Genomic DNA, 21,348 nt, shown 5'->3' with positions numbered 1-21,348 from the left:
ATGTTCGAAAGTCTTGAGCACGGGCCTCTCTTCGGGGGTCATGGCCGCGAGAACGACTATCAAAGTATACCATTACAACAAGACTTCTGTCTGCACATTGAGTCTTGCAGATTGGTGATATTCTCATTGCCTGTCTGCTGCAATAGTCAAGAGGTATAGTGTGTCATGGGTTGCGCGGCGGGCGCCCGGTATGCTCTTCAGCTGCCATGTCCCGTATCGACACATTGTCATACGTTTGGCCACGCAAATGCACAATATTCTTGAGCAATGCACGAATCTGGCATATCGTAGCTCAGATACAAGATTACTTTTGATCGGCTTCTTCTCGTCATGTATCTAAATCTTCTCTATCATGTACTGTGACATCGCTGATGACACTGTCATATTGAGAGAAAATTATGGTTGAGGGGTTCACCCTGTCATGTTCATTTGCATCCAGACGTAAGGAGACGTCATTTATATTTATGTGCCAGCTCATACCCCTTGCGGGGTAAATAGCTCAAGAAAATCAAATCAAATTATATTTATGTGCGTTGTCGAACAACAAGGCTAGAGAGGTCAAGGTGTCTACTCGGACCCCAATTCTTGTTGGAACTCTTTGTCCTCTTCCTTCGATCAGACCCACACCTACATCCGTTGTGTGTCAAGAATGAATGTAATCGTTGTTCATTCTGTTTCGATATCGCAAGTACTGCTACCAACACAAATTCATGTCTTCCTTGACTGTTCCATATGCGCCTCGTATCCATCATCACCGTGCCAAAAACAACAACAAAACTTGCTCGTGCTATGACCAAGATCGAAAAAAGCGAGTGTGTGCCACAGTGGGTAATGCAGAAACTCCTCGATCATTCCGGGATATCATACGCTCAACAATCGAATCATGGACGCCTGGGGTAAAGGAAAAGACAAAGGAAACAAGTACGCTCTGCGGGCAAAAGCTTACAAAGCAATGCCTCTGGGACTACCCAAGACACGCTCAGCCTTGCTAGTGCTTATTGTGCGAGGTCTCTCAGGCACTTCGTCGTACATTCTCGATGCTTGCTTGGAAGCACTGACAGCACGGGACCTGGATGTGAGAGTAGGCGAGACCGTGCGTCCCTCCTTGGGAACAGCAGCGATGGGAGTAACACCGCCAGAAACTCGGACACGAGATGTAGGGTTGCGCTTGAGACGGCTGGTACGCCAGTTCTCGTACCACTTCTCGCGGGAAGTAAGACGCAGATCGGAGCGCCAATCGCCAAAGACGCATTCGCGAAGACGGATGTAGTCGCAATGAGCAGGGTTGCAAGGATCAGCCTCGCCCCAAGGGAATACGCGGGTCAAGGCACCTGGCGAAGTGTGCGAGTCTGGGCTCAAGATCGAGAAGGGCAAAAACAGCTCTTCGGGTGCAGGGGTGCAAGAGTCGGCACGCTTCGAAGAGACAGGACCAAGCATTGCTCTCGACGACTTTCTAACCGGCGAGAAGGTGCTGCCCATTGTGTCGCTTTCCTCGGCATTGGTGTCTTCGGTGACCTTGTGTGGTGACGAGCGTGCTGCCTGAGAAATCCCGGACTCTGAACTTGAGAACTCACTGTCAAGGGCTTCGTAATCCGGAGAGTCATCCTCATCCTCTTCATCCAGACTCAGAGCCTCGAGCGGATCGAGCTTGGCGTTCTTAACATTTGACCAGACCAGACGCTTCAGGTGTGCCATGTGGGCCGCTGTGAGGGTATCGGCTTTGGCAATGATAGGAATGACAGTCGTCTTTGATTCAAGGCCTCTGATAACATCGAGGTCGAGCGCCTCGTCTTCGGCACCTGTAGATTTCTTAGTCGCAGAGTGCTCGGCGGAGCGCATGGTAGAGTCGAGGCGAGCAGGGTCGAGTAGCAAGAGGACACAGTGGATGTGAGTATCCTTGACACCAGGTGTGCGTACGACTCTGGACTCCTGGTTGAAGGTCTCCTCGAACTTGGACTCGACAAAAGCAGCCAGATCGCGGAGCTGAAGATCGATGATGCTCTTTTCTAGTCCTTGGGAATCCCAAAGAGTGACGCCCACGCGTTCTCCTTCGATGTCAGTCTCGACGTATGATGGCTCGAAAGGAGATTCGTTGTGCATGTGAGGTGGAGGTGTGTGACCGCGGGTCTGCTTGTGTGGAGGTAAGGCCAATGCGGTCTTGAGAAACTCGACGAACGAAGTCTTTCCCGATCCTTTGGCTCCGGTGATGAGGATGCTGTTGGCTGTTAGTCTAGATCGATGGCAGCAAGCATGATTTGATACTTGAAAGCTTCTGGCTCCTTGCGACGACGCATCCGGCGAGGAGAGTGCATGTTGGCTGAGATGCTGGGAGCATAGCTTTCCCTGCCGCGGCTGACAATGCTTTCGGTACGGGGTAGTGACTCGGGCATGGGAGGCAGGGGAACGCCGTAGGAGTTGGGATTGTTGAGACTGCCGGTCGACGACATGGATGGCATTGACGAGTTTGACATGCTTGTCTGCTTGGCTCCAGGGCGAGAGAAGTTGGCCGGAGGAGGAGAAGAGCGATAGTCGTGGCCTCTTCCAGATACAATGGCGACCGAGTCGGGCCGTGCGCCTTCGATTGGCTCCATGTTTGGCAGGATAGGCAACGTAGGGGGAGAGTGAGATACCACAGGCATCTGCTGCTCTTGACGACGACGTTCCTCCTGATCGCGGAGTCTCTTGTTGCGTAGCATCCTTCGTCCTGATGGGCTGCGAGTGACGGGGACTTCGTGTGACTTTGAGCGAGTGAGAAAGGAAAAGCTACCACGGCGTCGTGGTCGCGACTGCTCTAGATTTTGTTGTTCGTCACTTTCTGAACCGCTCAAGGCAGTCGCTTCCTGCACTGTGTCAAAATTCGTTAGACCTGCCATGTTGACGGCGATTTGCGTCGTCGTTGACATTCGCTTTGGTGGTTTTGCCGGAACTGGTCTTGACGGTACAAATTCTAGCGAGTCGTCCATGGACATCGAAGACATTGAGGCCACCGACATTGCTTTATATGCGCAAATGAGACAAGAAAAATGGTCAGACTTACGAGTCGCGTTTCACAGACCGGCAGAGCCGCGTCCTTCTATACTTCGACCTTCCCTCAGTTTGAGAGCTGGCCAAGTGGGGGAGGCCGGCGCAATCTGACGTACAAGACGCTAACTGTCACGATAAAACACTCTCGAAGATCCCTCGACGAGTGGTGAGCTGAACGGTGCTGAGATGCAGGGTCGAGGCCGAATCGGTACGGAGGTGGGGAGCTTTCCAAGTTTTTGTCCTGCAAACCTCCTGAGTGCTGCAGATGTGGTCGATTTCGCGACGACCATGAGGTGTGCCGCCTTCACTTTATCACCCATCGCTGCTCCTCTGATACTACCCAAACACGCCCATGAAACACAACAACAAGAAGACAACCACCCTCCACGCAATTTATTCGTGGTATAGGGCTGAAAGTTAGTGAAACCCGTGCCGCTCCCGCTGGGCTCAAGCTCAACCCGAGACCCTGGGGTCGTCTGCATCTCGCTCCTCGCCACTGAAATCTCCATGGCTGTTCCCAGTACTTTGTACGACAATCGACAAACGATGACACTTCCTTGCTGGCTAATAAGTATCTCTGTCTGCCCTTGCCTCTATTTCCATCGCAACTACGACTGTCTGCCAATACACCGACAGTCCATGATTCACACCCGGCAAACAGAAACCAATCCTCCGAAAGCATGCAAGAAGCTTTATTGCTTGCCCAGCTTTTATCTTGACTGCCATAGAGTTCGCAATCCCGATCATCTCGCCCAAGAGGTACAAAGATACCTGGCTCACTGAAGTAGATAGTGGTATATCACAAATGGACGGATCCGTTGCTCATCTCTCTTTCAATGAAATTACTTCTCTTTGTGGTAATTAACATGCACGTCTATGTAGCTGCATTGGCCGCGGAAAGGTTGTCTGGAGGACTGTACTACCTCTCGATTGCCCCGCTTGGTCTCCGGATCAACATACAGGTTCAATGCATCGCTATGAAGATGCGTGAAGGCTACGAGCTTAGGACTGTATTTGGTGGAAGTCATCAACTCATGACGTTTGTTGGACATTGCTCAGTTCCGTCAAGCATTGCGCAATTCTATGAATACCACATAAGAGAATGCAGCAAAAATAGATATGATCGTTGATCAGAGTCGAGAATAAAACCCATACCCGCATGCTATGAAACCTGTAAACCATTCCCTCAAAGTCTCAAACGGCTGTCGCGTGCCAGAATTCAGAATCCATCCAATCGTCTTTCTACTCCGGTCGAGGTCTTTTGGCACCGTGAGGGTTGCCAGTAGGCGACATGCTGCCACCCGACGATGTGCCATTTGCTGCACCGCCGTTGTTGAAGAAGCCCGGGTTGAAGTGTCCTCCTTGCGTGTTGTTACCGAAGCCTCCTGCCAGATGTGAGCACGAGTTGATCGTTTGAGATGTTTCGTACTTACCCATGTTCATGCTGCCCATAGCCATGGCACCCATCGCTCCCATGTTGTTCATGCCAGTCATGTTATTCATGCCCATGTTGCCCATACCCATGCCCATGTTCATGTTTGGCATCATCATACCGCCTCGGCCTCGGTTGTTCTGGAAGTTTCCACGCATGTTGTTACCCATCATGCCGCCACGGTTGTTGTTGAAACCTCCCATGGCATTGTTGAAGCCACCCATCATATTGTTGTTAAAGTTGCCTCCCATACCACCTCCGTTGAACCCACCCATCATGTTCATCTGGGGGTTGTTGAAGTTGCCACGGCCCATGCCGTTCATGTTCATGCCGGTATTCATGTTGTTCATACCTCCTCGGTTGTATCCACCACGCCCGCCGCGGAAGCCTCCTCCAGACTGGAAGGCAGGCCCGTTGTTGTAAGCGCCCGGGGCAACCACCTTGTTGCGCTGAGGCGCATCCTTCGGCGATGTCTTGAAAGGATTGTAATCCGGTCGTGCGTAGATGCAGGTGTGCTTTTTGACATATTGCTGGTCTGCACCGAAAGAGTCGATGCGGTGTTTGAGTGCTGTGGCCGCTTGGGGCGATGCGAGCTCAACAAAGGCTTCCCTAAATGATTTTGTCAGCTCTGGAAACCTGCTTGCTGACACAATAATGGCATACCCTTTGCTTTTTCCGTTCACTTTGTGTTCGTTGAAAGTGACTTCCTTGAGTTCATCTTCGCAGCCGCATTGATTGGCCCAGCCTCTGATGTCGTCCTCGCTGATCCACCATTGAAGCTCCCCGAGCCTCAAAGCTGATGTTGCACCTGGATCTACCTCGCGAGTATCTTCACCCTCTTTCCGCTTAGTGCCTTGTTCTGTTGGTGCCTGTTTCGGGGCGTTGTACTGGTCGGCTGATGATCCAGTAGTACTGAGGATTTGTTGCTGCTCTTGTAGACCGCCAGAGTCGACACCACCGTGACTTTTCTCATACTGGACTTTCATCTCGTCGGGGTCGCCCTCTAGTTTGACGTCGTTGTCTATTGGTGGTTCCGTCTCTGGTTCGTTGGGCTGTTGACCATAGTTGGTACCATCAAGGCCTGGGTTGTAGTCGGTGTCTGTTTGTTTTTGTTCTTCCTCGGGCTGGGGTTCGGGCTTGAGATCTTGCTCATCGTCACCATAGATGTCAATGTCGAAGTTGTCGTCATCAGCCATTGTGAAGGATTTGTTTGCTGAGGAAGTGCTTGGCTACAAGTGTCTGTGCGGTACTAGCAGTTCAAGGTAAGCTCACTGGAGTGTGCCTTTGTCTGGAGCAAACAATCAGTAAGGAAGAACATGTGAAGGTGACGAGCAGAGATCTGCGGACGGCACAGAAGTACACCCTCAGCGACCAGTCACTTGGCTCAAATGGAAGAAGCCCGGTCACTTCAGCCTAGAAGTGATTCGACATTGTCGCTTTCCCGAAGGAGGAGCAAACAGTGGACGAGTGAGCGAGCGTCCAAGCGACAGGTCGCCGAGAGGCCATGTAGATGACGAGGCGATGAACGATGATAACCATATGATGGTGATGACTGCTACGCGTTATACGTACATGTTGACAGGCTTCAGCAATAGCTTGACAGAAAGCGTACGAGACAAAGCTCTCTTTCTCCTTGCAAGGGTACAGAAACAGAACAAAAGAAGAAGCGTCAAACGATAAGTTGTCCCCTCCGAAGGTTGGCAAAGCGATACAAGAAGCCGGATGAAGAGAGTACGCTGCGCGTCCAAGACCTTGACCGTGTTTACAGGATGCTTTCCAGAGCAGTAATATCCTTGACTCTTTCTGTGACTCTTTCGAACCCTCCTCTCTTGCTCGATTACACGCAGTGCGCTGTCTGAGTGGTTGTCAGCGTTGCAGAAGGCGCCCTCGAATGTGAAGCTTTGGTGGGGCTCGAGGTCGGATCAGCGGTGATGGCCGACGGGTATGCAGCAGCGATCGCTGAAGTGATGTAAATATGATAGTCAAGTGTGTCGAGTCTTGCGACAAGCTTGAGATCAAGTTCGAGGACTGAAGGATGTGTAGTAAAAAGGAAGTGATTTGTGTCCCTCGATTGTACATTGTCGTGCCTCTGGCCGGTTGTTTGCTCTGTTTGATTGCCATGTGACGGGAAGCCTCGGTAGCCGATCATCAACTCTTACCAAAGCCACTTCCAAAACAACACAAAGTCATTCATCTGACAATAAATACAATTCACAATGGCCGATTCGACTCGAAAGCAAACGCAGTCTGATGGCACGCCCACTCAATTTGAAGAAGATGGTGTCTTTGTTGCTCTAACTCACGACACACTGGACGCCGTTGCTATCATGAATAAAGTTCGAAGCCCAAAAGCTGGAGCTATTGTCTTGTTCGCTGGTATGCCATAGCAATACTACCAGACCCGAGAATCATGTCTGACACCTCCCGAGGAACAACTCGCGACAACTTCGGAGACAAACCCGTGGTACACCTGGCCTATGAAGCATATGCTCCTCTTGCAATCAGGACCATGACCAAGATTGCACGTGAGATCAAGGACAAGCATGGGCTGAACGGCGTGGCCATGATCCATCGCCTTGGTGTCGTTCCCATTGCCGAGGAAAGCATTCTGATTGCAGTGTCGTCACCACACAGGCAAGCGGCGTGGCGAGCAGGTGAGGAAGCACTCGAGTTGGCGAAGGAGAAGGTCGAAGTATGGAAACTTGAGGAGTTTGGCGGCGAAGAGGGTGGTGTCTGGAGAGCCAACAGAGATGGACAGGCAGGTGTGAAGATCAGCAATTGAGCTGCAGGCTCTTGAAAACATCGAGAGGAATTTTGTTGTACATATTATAATACAGGTCATGACACATTAGACGGCGCTCGCAGCCGTGATATCTTTTGGTTGGGTTGATGGATAGTGGCAGTCCAAGCCTGAGTGTGGTAGATGTCTGCACACCACGTCGAGCGAGATATGCCTTCTTTGGACTCCGTACTTGGTCTGGAAGATGCAGCAATTAGTTGTCTCGGCTGGTGGCTTGCAGACCTTCCTTGATCTTGTTCAGTTTGGCAAGCTTCTCCTCCTCCTTCGCGGCCATGGCAGCCACAAGACCCGCAAGACCTTCGGCCATGCCCTTGTTATCGCCACCTTCCTTCTTGTCCAGGAATTCCTTGACCATCTTCTCCATCTCTTCATCTTGCTCGGCCTCGTCCAAGGCGGTACGCTCAAAGCCCCAGGCCTTTCTGAATTTGGTTCGCATGTCTTCGGTGTCTGTAACATCTAGAGCATACATCATGAAGCCAGTGGCCATCATGCCTGCGCTGGTCACGTTTGCAGTAGCAAGGACGAAGGCTTGGGCGGCTTCGACACCACCGTTGACATTGGTGGGCTTGTAGTTGGAAGGCGTGAACTGTCTGGGAGCATCGGCAAGCAGTTTCCGGGCTACGGCTCTGCGTGTGACAAGAAGACTCAAGCCGAAGAAGGTGGCCCCGGCAAAGAAGAGCGATAGCTGTCTGACTGCTCGTGCGCGCGGGTTTGTGCGCATCTTCTCCCGGAGGTCATCGTCGACTGATAGAAGGCCATTCTGCTTCGGACTTGAGCTTGGAAGCTGGCTGATCGTGTGCGGAACTGCTTGTTGTTGGGGTTGTGTCACAGGCGGGCTTACTGACTCGGCCTTGGCCTTGTCATCTGGGCCTGAGTACTGCGTGAGTAGGTTCGAAAGGATGCCCATGTTTGTATTTTGGTGTTGGATAAAAAAAAGAAAGAACATTCCACCTTGATCGCTGTTGCCTTCTCCGCAGACTCGGAGGCCTGTGCGCTCCCCCAAGCACTTCCTTCCTCTTTCCGCCCGCCGTCACTCCTTACAACGTCTCTACCATTTTCCTTGATCATCACGTCGGAGAAGCCGCGTCAACAGTATGCTAGCTCAACTTACTGGGTCTCACAGCCTGGAACTTCCACTATCGCAATCTTGATGCCTTACTCTCTGCATATTCGAGATGTATATTGCATAGCTTATGGACGCCTCCAAATCTGGATTTAGCCTCTGCAATGTGTAGCCGACGTCAATGTACACGGCCTGTGAGTTCTTCAATCCGTTGCTCTGATCGAGTCGTGGATCGAAGGTCCAATGATGTTCCGATATTAACGCATGCCGTGTCTTCCACATTCGACCCTCCATCTGGTCGGATTGCACGGCCGAGTACCGTACCTGATGCGCTTCCCGTCCCCAAACAACACCTCGTCATCCTTGCTAGGTCTCACTCGGTATGCACCCCGCATTTCAGATCGGGCTACACTGGATACCTCCGCTGTTTTACAACCTCATCTACTGCATCGACATTTCGTGTCAGCAGCAGCCTCGTCCTCCAGCCTTGGTGCATCTCAGGCTGATTCTGCACATGACCACTGGCCAGAATAAAGCCGATAATCGCACAAGTCTGATTTCTCCGGTTGGAAGCAGTGAATTATGTCCGTTCATCGTTGATGAGTAGTCTCTTCACGGCAGTACGTGGTACCACGACATGAATTGCAGGAACAGTTGCCTCTGCCGTCGCATGAATTGAAGCTTCATTTAAACTCTGGACCAAGACTTTGTACATAGGCACATCGGCTATCTTGAGACGTATCAAGTACCCTCGAGTCGATGCCGTCTGTCAGGTATATTGGAACTGTCACGGGTCCTCAATGATGGATCGGCATTACGTCTCTGAGGATCTTAACAACAGGTAACCGTCTTCTCACCAGACTGCTTGCTAATTATGTCCTGGTACACTGCAGGACCACCCAATCCACAACATACCATGCTCATGTGGCTCTACTCTGCATGCTTTTCGCATCTGCAGCTGCCTCAGTCAGCTCAATAGCGCATCCTTGGTCCAGTATCGGTATGCTCGAATTGGGGTATACCGTCATTATACCATAGAGCGGCCTGCCATCACTCTGACGGCTCCCATACAGCTCACGGTGTGCAGGTCGCATACATGCAGTGGGTCAGCTTGATGAGTTGTCTTCTCGTGCAGATCGAACAATGAGCTCTGCTCCGTCTTCGATCGGTACCCTCTCAATTGGGCAGCAAGGGAGGAACGGTCGCCTCTTGAGAACATAAAAGGCTCATGATATCCTTCCAAGATTCAACTCATACGGCCCAAGTGACACAAAACATCAAGCCTACTACTCATACCTTCGCTGAACCAGATCTACCTTCGTTCTCAAACAAGACATACATTGTTCCTTCACAATGCACTTCACAATCGCCGCTCTTCTTGCTTGCAGGTAGTTTCAACCTATTTCTGGGTCATGATGCTTGCTAACAACGACACAGCGTTGTGGTCAACTCCATGCCCGGCGGCGGCTGGTCCAAGACTACTTCTAGTTGCATCACCAAGTCCACTTGCTCCGCCACTACCGTCCCCTACACGTCCATCTTCACCAAGCCCGAGACTTCTGTCTCCACTTGTGTTACCAGCTACCCTTCCACTCACACAGGTTCCGAGACTAAAGTCTACACAACTACTGAAGCTTCTTCCACCATCGGCAAGTCGACTGAGACAGTCTGGAGCACCGTCACCAAATCCAATGTTTGGACCACCTACACCCAGGTGAGTTGTTCTTTTTGCCTACCATCAAGTGTCTTTCACATTTGCATCGACTTGTTTTTTTGTGGACTGCTCACTCATGAATACGTCAGGTTTGCACCAAGAAGCCAGTTGTCTCTACAAAGACCTGGGTTGAGACTAAGCCCGTGGTCACTTATGTTCCTTTCACCTCAACTGTTTACGTCACTGAGACTAAGACCACCACGGTCCCCAAGACTTATGTCACCTACTCTCCTACCACAGAGTACAAGACCATCACCACCCAGAAGCCTTACACTTCTGTTGGTTACAGCACTGAGAGCAAGTGTAAGAGCACTACCTCCTGGACGACCTGGGGCTGGTAAGCTTTCTATCATGAGTCGGGCTTTGTGGGAGGTCACGGATAGGATGTGATGACTGATATGATTTTTCACAACAAATGCGTTTTTCGAATTATGCTTGATCTTCGTTGCTTTTCAAGGTACATGTCACTCCTTGCTTCACCGGACAGAATTTCAAGAGTTTTGCGTTTCTATAGCCATAATCTAAAACAAATCTGTTCCTTGTTCTGACACTACATGGCTCACGATTATCAGAGCAATGCAGTGGAATGCCACTAGGTGTGTACTATTGAATAGATTACTCAATCTTGTAATTGAGCAGTAGGTTGATAGAGAGTTTAGCTATTTATCTCAAGGCATAGAGGGTACTATAATGATTTCTCCTACGCATTCGCATAACCTTAGATTAGATTGCGCCTGATTTCCAGAGAATTCGATGCCTTGGGTCAATATGTCGAAGATGCTCACTCGCTAAATGATACTACGAGGCGTATATCTTGGAACCGGATTGCCTAGGCTTTGGGGGAAATAGCGAGGTATCCATAGAAAGCTTTGTCGAACTGACTCCCGTTTACTCTCTATGCTATATGTCACAAAATCCCTACGTGCAGATAATAGTGAGATGGCTTATGCTTATCTTCTTGACAAAGGCATCATCCCACGTGGGATCGGCGTTTTTGTCGCGGCGATAGGCTACGTATTGCCGACAACCGATGTCCGAGTAACCACACCTCTTGTTTTAGACCTCGAAATGTCATCTATCCGCCGACGATGGCGGATGCTTACTCTATGAAGATAGAGAATACCCGTTGATGATCATGTTCTTCTAGAAGACGTTTAGGTAAACAAATTTGGGTCGCCGGGGCGACAAAGTAGGTGGCTAGACTGCTAGGCAGGCGTCTTTCCTTCGGCATTTATCCAGTCATTTCCAGGGAGGTCATTGTGTGAATCCATAGGACAGTTCTGGATGTTGACTGCGATAGGTATATATACCCTCTGATCGAGATACCCCTTGCATGATGCTGGACTGGATGAGCCCTTGCTTCGGTAGGATCTGGTAGGTGCATATACCTCTCCTTTCTTATTTTCTTTTCATCCTCATCCTCGCTCAAGTGAAAAGCAAGAGACTGCCTGTTTCTGCTATGGAAAGAGTTGGTGCTATGCTGGAATGATCCATGAGAATATCCTGGCAGCATCCAGGGAAACTTGTTTGCCATATGCCAGCCACAAAGAACATACCATGCTTTGATACGTACAGCAAGAAGCAAACAGATTGACCAACATGGCCAGGCGTCCAAAAGAGATGGTTGTCGGTCAGCTTCAGATGCCAGATTTGGTCATGTTCAGCCAGGATCCACACTCTTATCCAGCCAATTTTTCTCTCAGGTCTTGCGCATTGGTGTAGCAACCATCTGGAACGTATCTTGAGTGTATTCGGACAATACAAGACCTGGTTGAGGTTGGTGGTGGTTCGCAGCAATTACATGCAGATTTTTGGTCTGAAGCTTGCAACGTCAACGATATCAACCCAACCAGCAGACGAATACTTCTCAGTTATACGGAACGTCGTTGTAGATGCTGTGGTCTCTTTCCTGGTGCCTTGCTTTACTGGAATCGGAGTCCGTGGCCGGGTGGATAGAGGCCGAAGTTGTCACCCAATTTTACACCACCTGATGACTGCCCCTCTACCTTGTCCGTGTTAACGCCGACGCCGACGCCGACGCCGTCCAAAAGAGGCAATTGTCATCGTGGTTGTGCTCGGGGACAAGATAAACTACAAGTAGACATCCTCGACAAGATATCCAATACTCTTCACGCGTGGTCAGCACATAGTCACAGTTGGTCTCGCACAACCTGCTCTATCTCGAGCAGCCCACAGCTCGTCTTGTGACTGCTATCGCGAGTGCCTGCCCCGGATCAGGCCGAGGAAGTTGCACCTTCCCTGGGCTCTTGTCAAAACTAATCTCTTCCTCTCCGCGACACCATCTTTCTTTCATCCACCTCCCTTCACCTACCATCCTTCGCTTCCGTGCATCACTCGCTCGGACAGCTACTCATCATCGCTTTGCGCTTATTACATCTGCTGCATCTTCTCTTTGTCTACCTTCTTCCATCCATCGTTGACAAACTTCGCACTCGTCGTTGACAAACTTTGCACCAATGGCTCCATCCTCGTCCAACCCTGGCGACGACATGTCTGCTAAGCCCCCTCAGCGCATCAGAAGCAAGTCTGATGCTGACATCGACTATACACCTCAAGGTATGTCTGGCTTTTATCTCTACCATGCTCGTCATGTTCTTCGCTGTGATACGTCGTCGCTGGACTTGGCGAGTCAGTCGACCAGTCCCCTGGATTCTGGTCTCGACCACTCAGCTTCCTCCTGCTTATCGTATGACGCGTCTGAGCACGTGTTGTTTACGACGGACAACCCTCACTTGCTTGCCTTTCATTACCCTACACTTCCTCCCACTATTCTTCCCCTTCTCCAATATCGAACCTCGACGTTCTCAAACCATTCTACTGGTCTCAGTACCATACTAACCATCGATCACAGACTTCTCTTCCGAGCAAGTCTCGTCGGGTACCCAAACCGAGCTTCCAGTCGACAACACTTCGACTGATGAGCTGCCTGCCGTCGCCCATGACGGCACGCACGATGCTCTCACCCAAGGCACCGAGTCTGAAGACGATACCAGCTCCGAGGGATCCTCGGACACTGTCCGACCAGCTCCCAGCGAGCAGGTCTGGTTCAGAGGTACCTTGGTGACTCCCGAGAATGCCCAGGCCCTCTTCCAACCTTCGGCATGCATCTTTGTGGCCAAGTAAGTCAACTGTACACGCGCACGAAGGTCTTGACTAACCTTTCCTCCAGCCTAGATCGTACTCGCAGTGGAAACGATCTCACTGAGGCAGTTCAGAACCTCTTTGCACAGATCGGACCCTGCTGGGTCAAGGTTCGCTTTGACAAGAAGAACATCCCAGCAGCCTTCGTGCAGTACCAGGTAAGATCGTCGTCGCATCGTCGGTCAATAACGAGACGCTCGCTGACACAATCTCTAGACCGACGAGGAAGCCATCGAAGCTGATGCCCAGCTCCATGGTGCCCGCATCTTTGGACGTCCTTGCCGCATTAAGCATGCCAGAGCACCTCGTAAGTTTGTTCCATTCTCAGCTTGACCCTTGACTAATCCAAGTCAGGTACCGTCTTCGTGGCACGCCGTGATCAGGCAGATGTTTGTGTTCCTTTGGCCAGATACTGTCTCGAGCAGTTCGGCAAGATCGAGCACTTCTGGACCCCATCTCACACCGAGAGGGCCATGTACAACTTGCCCGCTGGAGTCTTCCTGAGATTTGAGTTCTTCCAGCATTGCCAGATCGCTCTGAGAGTATGTTGTCCATCTTGTCTTGTCTGTCTGTCTCGAATAACCTCGCTGACCATCATCAACAGGCTCTCCGCAACCACGAGACTTTCACGTTCACCCTCGCGCAAGTCGAGAAACGTCAGCCTGCTCTTACCTCGTACAGTATCATTCTTCCCGAGGTTGTTCGCAACGCCATCTACGTCGGCGATCTTCCCTACGGCATCGACAAGAGAACCTTGCTCTTGATCTTCAGCCATTACGGACGCATCTCGAATGTCGAGGTGCACCAAGCCTCCAGAAGTCAATCCTCCCTTCCATCCACTCTGTGCTCCAGTATTGACCAGTCTCCAGAGGGCATCACTTACGCGTTCATCTACTTTGACAATGAGGATTCTGCTACCATGGCTTGTCAGTTTCCTGTAAGTCTACCACGCTACCCAACACATCAACACGTGTAGAACAATCTACTGACGCTCTCATGCTCCAGCTCACCTACGTCTGCGGCGAGCACCTTGCACGCGTCGAACCCAAGCGCCTGAAGCACAGACAGCGTCCTTACGCCGGTTACCAAGCCTACAACTGGTTCAGCAACCTGCCTCTGCCCTTCTTCGGTGACGGCAGACAGTACACCTACTTCGGGGGTGATTCACGCTACACTCCACGTTCCTGGGGTAACGACTGGTCTCCTTACTAGTGGAGCCATCCCATCACCACCACCACATCTATGACACAGTACCTGTCATAAGATATGATTTTGCACGAGATACGCCAAGATGAAAGAAGATACGACCGTCAGAGCTCAACATCACATACACACCGTTTGCTTGCTCTTTGATTTTGCATGTTTCAACAATATGTTCTCGCGGTTACTTCTTCGCTTTGTTCCTCTCTTTTCGCACAAGGTCATTTCACAGTTAATTGCTGCATTTTTGCTGGGTGTTACATGAGGGGTTTCGACAAAGGTCGATGGAGTTTACTTTACTGTTGTTTGCTTTCTTCTTTTCGGTCCGCATTGCTGCTTGTTCAACACCAAAGGCGGCCTTGCTTCCACCCAGACCAGTTGCGCATCTTATAGATAGTTTTCGTTAAACAAAACCACAGAATCGTACGAAAACCACAACTGCTCGTTCGTTGCTCTGCATGTCTCGTGTATTTTTCACAACGCTGGTCGGGTCCCTTTGACGATACTGTTCGGGCAACAGTCCTTCATTGGCGGTTGTAGTTCCCGATTCTGCATGATATAGCTTGTTGAGGCAGCGGTCGGAACGCAAAGACAGCTTATTTGCAACTCCATGGGAGAATGAGACACGTGAGACAAACATGTTTGGCGCCTCTCGCGACGCTATGAAGAGCCGTGTAACTATACAAAAGCACTGTAGTGTTAAGAGGTAGTATACTATCCGCTGAGAAGCAATGTACTCTGCGCTTTCTTCGGACAGATATCTTGTCTGAAAACCCATTGTGCATTTCGATAGCGCAACCGTCGTTCTAGACCTGCGTGAGAGAAGTGTAGTAGGTACAGACTCCAGCAACGGTATCATAGATTTGTTTTCCCGTTTGTATTTATCCAACAGTTATCCTCTACTCGGCTTCCGAGATCTTCAACTCTGTCTTTGCGGCGTTGACTCCACCAGACCACTTCTCATCCTTCTTTTCCCACTCGATGGTTTGCATGGCACTCGAGCGTAGGATATCGGCTTTGAACCTTGTGAGGCGTTTGCACTTCTGGCCCAGCGTTGCGATTTCGGAGGAAGAGGGGAATGTGTTTTCGAAAGCTTTGTGCTTGGGGTTTTGGATCTGAGTATTCTGTCAGTGAGAGGAAAGAGCGGTGGGGGGGTAAGGTATCAGCGTACAGCGAGGAAGAATTGTAAGCTTGGGTTTGCGACTACTTCGACTTGCTCGAGGTACTCGAGTGGTGGTAGGATGGAGAGCAAGTCCTTCTTGAAGGTCTCGTGGTTGTCGACTTCAAGAGTCACGTTCAAGACCATCACATTCTTCTGCTTCTCCAGAATGGTGCGCATTTGGTCCGTGGTGAGAGTGAATAGTGTCGAGTTCAGCACTCGCAGGCCTCTGGGTCGTGTGGCTTCATTTGTCAAGGCTTTGACGAGTGTAGAGCCTAGTGTCTTGTTCAAAGCCACCACACCATCTTTTGCCGCTTCTTCGGCATCCTTGTCGCCATTGTTGGTCGGATCCTCAGGGTCGTCGGTAAGGTCAGCGTGACTGACATTGAACGCCAAAGTCACCAAACCAGGCCCAACTAACGCGTTCAACTCTGTCGCTTGGATTTTTCCGAGAAACTCTGGGTCTGAATGCTGGACTGTGTAGTTGATCTCCAGGAACATCAAGCCGCGACGGGCGGTCTCGTCGTCGGATGAGTAGGTTACGTAGGGTCCAATGCCTTCGAAGAACTTTGGTTGGGCGAATACATCGAGGAGATGCAGGGCTCGTAGCCCAGGCAGCTTCCTGAAAAATTCGATGCCGTCGGCTTGAGACTCTGGTGTCACGCCGCCGAAAAGCTGGCTGTAAATTACCAGACTCTTGAGATTGGGCAAGCGATCGGCAAGTTGGCTCAGCCAGCCTACTGGGTATCCCAGAGTGAACAGCTCGAGAGTCAAGGACTCGATACCTGGAGGTAGTCGAGGAATAGAGAAGGGTTCGGTGAGGAGGGTTTGGTAGTCGTCGAGTTTGATGTCGGAGGTCAAGGTCAAGGCTCTGAGTCCACCGGCTTGAGCTGGAAACTGAGGTAGCGAAAAGGTTTGGAGTGGGATCTGAGCTCCTTGGGCTTGCGCTGGATCCACCTGATCGCTTTGCGGTATGTTATTATTGTTTTGTCCTAGAGTCGCCATTGTGTCTTGTGTGTTTCTTCCTTGCTCTTTTTCTCTATGTGTCTTGAATGTGAACGGTCGATGGATCGTAAAAACGGGCGAACGACTTTCTTTTGTTCAACAAGCTAAATCCAATGATGTCTTTCGGAGAATTGTTTTGGAGTTTCGATTGATGGAAATCGTCTATATAAATCATTGTTTCGCACTACGGAGCTGCGGACAAAGAGGGACAAATTGTGGGTATGCGGGGTGCAGCGCGGGGTTTGCATGTGGTGCACAAGGATGACAAGGATGTTTGCTGACAACAACATTACGACGAAGAAGGATTTTGTCTAGAATGTTCATATACTGAGAGAGAGGGGTTGGTGAGGGGTCTTGCATCCTTTGCCCAGCTTGCGTGGTTGTGGTTTGAGCTCGAAAAAAGAGGGATTCGCTCTACTCGGCTTCACAAGCCCGACGTAACCTGATCTTAATGGATCATTAAAGTGCCTGGATATCTCCCTGCATCTCCATCAGAGGTTGGAGTCATAGCTTGATGGGAAGTGTGAAAGAGAATCTTTCAGCGTGATCAGTGGGTATGGTCTATTCAGGTCTCCAGCAATCCAAGAATGTTGCGAGTGCCCCAGGCGGCCACGCCTTTTCCATTCTGTCTTCGTGCAAATGCTCATATACTACATCACTGTCGTCCTCGGTGTAATCAAAAATAGTTACTCATCTTTGTATGACCACATGTCGCCTCGGGTATGAACCAAAACCACTTCCGATAGGATGACCCTGCCCTTAATTTCCAAGCCCGCTGCTTCAACGCAAAGAATACGCTCGTGTTGAGTCGTGTGAGCGAAGTATACTTGTTGCTAGTCGATGAGGACCCGACTCTCGTCTTCGGGTCGCTGTTCTGACAATCATAGGAAGCAGATCTCTGGCAATGTGACTGTCCAACGAGCGTTCAAATAGTTCCTTCCGTCTAAACCCGGAGGGCATGCCCTCAATCTTACGAAGCCAACGTTAGGAGAGTCTGCAAGGCGGGCGTTGTGTTCTTTCGTATCAGGTTTGATTTGTGCCAAATCGAAGAAAGTGAAGGGCGCAAGAACCGTCTGATCAAGTTCGGTGGGTGAGGTTTACCAGGCTCTACAAGCATGGCAAGTCCTGTCATCTCTCCGAGCCGCTATCTTCTTTCTAGAGACTGCCTGCAGTCGGATTGAATGTGTCCATTTCACGAGATAAAAGACAGGAACACGAGAAACGCTGCGCACATGCGAGAGAGGATAGCTGATGAGAGTGGCGGGTGAAGTTGCATGATGTTCTCTGTGATCAGAGATTATGAAGAAAGCCTTCACCACCAGCACGTCTCTTTGGACTGGTGATACCTTACTCTTGTACTGTACTTCACTATGAGGGATGAAGAAAGTGTATGTCTAGGATTAGCGAAAAGGACTCGACTTAACGTCGAACCCTGGTTCATGTGTATGGTGACAGCGAGAATGATAGGTAAATTTCGGAAGCAGATTTCGGGATCGGAGTGTCCGACACGAAGTGGGGCACATGCGATTGCTGAGCAGTCAAGTTACCAGGGTCTCGATAGGCCATAGATCGCGTTATACCAGCTATCACAGCAGAATCGCAAGGAAGCAATATGCATAGGGCGTGTCAGAATACAGGGTACCGGGGAGAAGTCCTTGGTCAGCGATTAGAGAATGTCTCGGGAATGTCGAGCTGTCTGTCGAGCCTGACTCCGTTTTCGATAGTAAATAATGGAAGATGATGGCCATGTGTATATTGCAGTCATTGCGTGCTTTAGCATGCATCTATCGTGGCATCGATACCGATTGAAGACAGGACTGAGCAGTATCGATTTGAGCGACGGCGTAGATACGAGGGTGGCATTTTCTGTAGAATTCCATGACTCAGGCAGTTCTTATCAAAGTTTGCCGAAGTTTTCCGCCTACAATTCTCCGCCGGATAAAGATCCAGGGTTCAATCAGCGCCGGCGGTTGCTTCCGAGGCAGCTGTTCAACCCCACTTTCAAGCAACTGCAGCTGGCATGCAACGCAACAGCACGACAATCCTACCGACGATCGGCATCTGATGGAGCATGTACAAGCGATACCGCAAGCAACTGTGAACGGGTGGCATCCAATGGGGCCAATCGAGTTGGGGTCGATAGCGACACGATTCCGCCACGGGGAGAAACAAATCCCAAGTGATCGCCTTCTTCCCATCCTGAGAGTCATTCCTTCTTGTCCGCTCTATAACTCCTATTCCAACGCACCCATACTAGGCCGACAATTCGGCTGACACCTCGGCCTATCACGCCTATCGTACGCGCACGCGCAAAGCCAGCACATTTCAGATGGAGGCCATTGTCACCTCCCAAGAACAGACCCTCGGGCAAAGTGACGTCCAAGACAGAGCTCGAGCTTACAAAAGCCGGAACAAGCGCCCTTGTGATTTTTGTCGGTACAAGAAGGCAGCTTGTCATCTCGAAAGCAAACCGCCCTGTGAACTCTGTCTTCGCTATGGCAAGGACTGTACATTCGTAGAGTCTCCTGCAAAGAGACGACGTCCCAATCTCAGCGAGGAACGCTCTCAAGAGCCTGTATTGCCATTGCCGTTGCCATTGCCACCTAGCAATACCTTTGACCTCGGAAGTGATCTCCTGAGCTGGGAACCCCTGCCGTCCTTCATGACCGCAAGCTTACCTGGCGGCTTGCCTGGCGAGTACAAGTTTGATTCGCCAATGTTCGCACCTCTTATGTTTGAACAATTCGATCCCGTTCAAGCAGGCCTGGCACCACCGTTGACTCAATCCTCTCATTCACCAGAATCTGCACAATCCATTCCGACCTCATTTTTCGACAATGCTCAGGAGCCTTCATTGGACGTGCAAGGCCCTAGCAACTCTCAGCTGATTGGCCTGAGCGGCGAGTATGATCCATACCTACTTCGTCGATATCGATATGACGGGAACAACGAATGTATCTCTAGGACGCGCCGCATACGGAGAGTAGGAGAGAATGATAAAATCCCTGTTCATTTCCTCATCCAGCAGAACAAGACTACTGCCAGAGCCGAACCTGCAGAGAGCCTCGACCATCTGGAGAGTCTAAGATTGGAGCTTGACCAGATGATCAGCAATGATCATGGAAGAAGACTTATCAAATTGTAAGATTCCGAAGCACCTGGATCCATGTGACTCGCATACTGATGATGCAGGTTCTTCCGTTTTGTTCAGCCATATTTCCCAGTCTTATCTCGAGAGCGTAGTCTAGACAACGGCGACTATAGTCCAGGAACGATGCCCACCTGGCTGCTCGCTGCAGTATATGGACATGCATTGCCATACTGTACCTTTGACGATCAACTTTGTCTCGAGGTCTATACCCCACCATCTGCCGACTCGCTTTTCCGCATCGCCTGGTCTGCTGTGCAACCGAATTACCACACGCCTTCGCTGTCCGTTGTCCAAACACTTCTCCTCCTTGTGCAGAGGAGACCAACCAATAAGCATGTGGCCGATACGCCATTCAAATGGACAATGATGACCGACGCTGTATCGATAGCACAGTCATTAGGTCTCAATCTGGATCCGAGCGACTGGCCACTACCTCTATGGGAGCAAAGACTGAGACGAAGATTATCCTGGGCGGTCTTTGTTCAAGAGAAATGGATTGCTCTAAACACTGGTAGAAGCTCGCACCTTATGTCTGACGACTGGGACGTCAACCCACTGACACAAGACGACTTCGAGCTCGCTGACGGTAGCGACGATCGTGTTTACTCGGAACACTTCATCCAACTGGCCGCATTGACAGAGATCGTGGACGACATCCTACGAAGTCTGTTTTCGATCAAAGCAGCTAGAAAGCTCTGTACTTCTCTCGACATGACGCTTGAAGTAGCCAGACCTTTACGTGTACGATTAAGCCAATGGTACCAGGAACTACCGCCAAACCTTCTACCGACGGTCAAAGCTAGCTACGGACAGGGCCTCAACGCACAGGGTGGACTGCATCTAGCCTACATCACAGCAAAGATTCAATTGTTCCGGGCTATGCTGCGTCCAGAAAGCGAGCCCGACAATTACGCAACCACCGCCTTGCGAACTGGTGCGATAAGCATGGGAAAAGATCTCTTCGAATTTGTTGAGAGTCTAGATACCAATCATATGGAAGCCTACTGGCCATCATGTAAGCATTCCACCCGTGACTTACTACCGATTGAGCTCAAAACTGATTTGTGAAACAGATTCACGCACGAACTTTATGATAGCAAGCAACTTCATGCTCCTGCTGTTTGTCACTTCGCCAAACTCTACAGATGCAAAAGAATGTTTGGATCTGCTCAACTCATGGAGGAGTCTGCTGCGTATCAAGTCTCGCAGTGGCGATCTGTTGAACTTGGCCTTGTTAAGATTGGATGCTTTGTTCGTGTCTGGTTTGGACAAGACGATCGATCTCTCGCCATCTGCTCTGCAAGTATTCGGGGAGCAGCAGATCAAGTAGTGGAAGATTATCACCCAACGGAATAAGAGTTATGATACTTATCATGATCTTTCACCGCCAGTGTCGGATTTTGCTTCATCAATTGAGTGCATAATCTGCCGTCTCCCCAGTACCTCGTCCACCAACCTTGAGAACAACAGCTCATGCAGAAGACGAGGAAGCGCAATGATCAGATGTCTCGTTCCTGCCCGTTCGATGGTCACAGCGGCATTGGGCCTTTGCACTACGCCCGAACCGGGTCTTCGTCGCCATGTGTTTGATGCTACTGATTTCGTCGGTCACACGTCTTCAGATGAACCTTTCTGCGT

General features: G+C 50.4%; 8 protein-coding genes across 8 annotated transcripts; 4 read left to right on the top strand and 4 right to left on the bottom strand.

Moving 5' to 3' along the window:
• Window positions 1–942: 942 nt before the first annotated feature.
• M436DRAFT_48437 (uncharacterized protein) lies at window positions 943–2,696 on the bottom strand (the record flags this gene model as incomplete). Its single annotated transcript, XM_013571131.1, has 2 exons — window positions 943–2,215; window positions 2,263–2,696. The coding sequence occupies 2 exons, from the start codon at window positions 2,694–2,696 to the stop codon at window positions 943–945; spliced, it is 1,707 nt and encodes a 568-aa protein (XP_013426585.1).
• Window positions 2,697–4,266: 1,570 nt separating this feature from the next.
• Window positions 4,267–5,652, bottom strand: M436DRAFT_48772 (uncharacterized protein; the record flags this gene model as incomplete). The annotated part of the gene is made up of 3 exons (XM_013571185.1): window positions 4,267–4,409; window positions 4,458–5,065; window positions 5,120–5,652. 3 exons carry the CDS (start codon window positions 5,650–5,652, stop codon window positions 4,267–4,269), a joined length of 1,284 nt encoding a protein of 427 aa, XP_013426639.1.
• Window positions 5,653–6,672: 1,020 nt separating this feature from the next.
• M436DRAFT_48010 (molybdopterin synthase large subunit) lies at window positions 6,673–7,238 on the top strand (the record flags this gene model as incomplete). The annotated part of the gene is made up of 2 exons (XM_013571062.1): window positions 6,673–6,832; window positions 6,886–7,238. 2 exons carry the CDS (start codon window positions 6,673–6,675, stop codon window positions 7,236–7,238), a joined length of 513 nt encoding a protein of 170 aa, XP_013426516.1.
• A 211-nt stretch (window positions 7,239–7,449) lies between these two features.
• Window positions 7,450–8,163, bottom strand: M436DRAFT_48736 (uncharacterized protein; the record flags this gene model as incomplete). The annotated part of the gene is made up of 1 exon (XM_013571183.1): window positions 7,450–8,163. The coding sequence occupies one exon, from the start codon at window positions 8,161–8,163 to the stop codon at window positions 7,450–7,452; it is 714 nt and encodes a 237-aa protein (XP_013426637.1).
• Window positions 8,164–9,672: 1,509 nt separating this feature from the next.
• Window positions 9,673–10,374, top strand: M436DRAFT_64559 (uncharacterized protein; the record flags this gene model as incomplete). Its single annotated transcript, XM_013571275.1, has 3 exons — window positions 9,673–9,707; window positions 9,757–10,033; window positions 10,123–10,374. The coding sequence occupies 3 exons, from the start codon at window positions 9,673–9,675 to the stop codon at window positions 10,372–10,374; spliced, it is 564 nt and encodes a 187-aa protein (XP_013426729.1).
• Window positions 10,375–12,510: 2,136 nt separating this feature from the next.
• M436DRAFT_64558 (uncharacterized protein) lies at window positions 12,511–14,407 on the top strand (the record flags this gene model as incomplete). The annotated part of the gene is made up of 7 exons (XM_013571274.1): window positions 12,511–12,610; window positions 12,906–13,173; window positions 13,224–13,353; window positions 13,412–13,502; window positions 13,550–13,737; window positions 13,800–14,132; window positions 14,201–14,407. The coding sequence occupies 7 exons, from the start codon at window positions 12,511–12,513 to the stop codon at window positions 14,405–14,407; spliced, it is 1,317 nt and encodes a 438-aa protein (XP_013426728.1).
• An 887-nt stretch (window positions 14,408–15,294) lies between these two features.
• On the bottom strand, window positions 15,295–16,559 carry M436DRAFT_73512 (uncharacterized protein; the record flags this gene model as incomplete). Its single annotated transcript, XM_013571399.1, has 2 exons — window positions 15,295–15,510; window positions 15,567–16,559. 2 exons carry the CDS (start codon window positions 16,557–16,559, stop codon window positions 15,295–15,297), a joined length of 1,209 nt encoding a protein of 402 aa, XP_013426853.1.
• A 2,329-nt stretch (window positions 16,560–18,888) lies between these two features.
• Window positions 18,889–21,040, top strand: M436DRAFT_48597 (fungal-specific transcription factor domain-containing protein; the record flags this gene model as incomplete). The annotated part of the gene is made up of 4 exons (XM_013571155.1): window positions 18,889–19,134; window positions 19,264–19,700; window positions 19,752–20,725; window positions 20,784–21,040. The coding sequence occupies 4 exons, from the start codon at window positions 18,889–18,891 to the stop codon at window positions 21,038–21,040; spliced, it is 1,914 nt and encodes a 637-aa protein (XP_013426609.1).
• Between the last annotated feature and the right edge of the window lie 308 nt (window positions 21,041–21,348).

This window comes from Aureobasidium namibiae (genome assembly GCF_000721765.1).
Source record: "Aureobasidium namibiae CBS 147.97 unplaced genomic scaffold scaffold_10, whole genome shotgun sequence".
Classification (NCBI taxonomy): Eukaryota; Fungi; Ascomycota; class Dothideomycetes; order Dothideales; family Saccotheciaceae; genus Aureobasidium; species Aureobasidium namibiae.
This window is presented reverse-complemented; position numbering and strand designations above follow the sequence as displayed.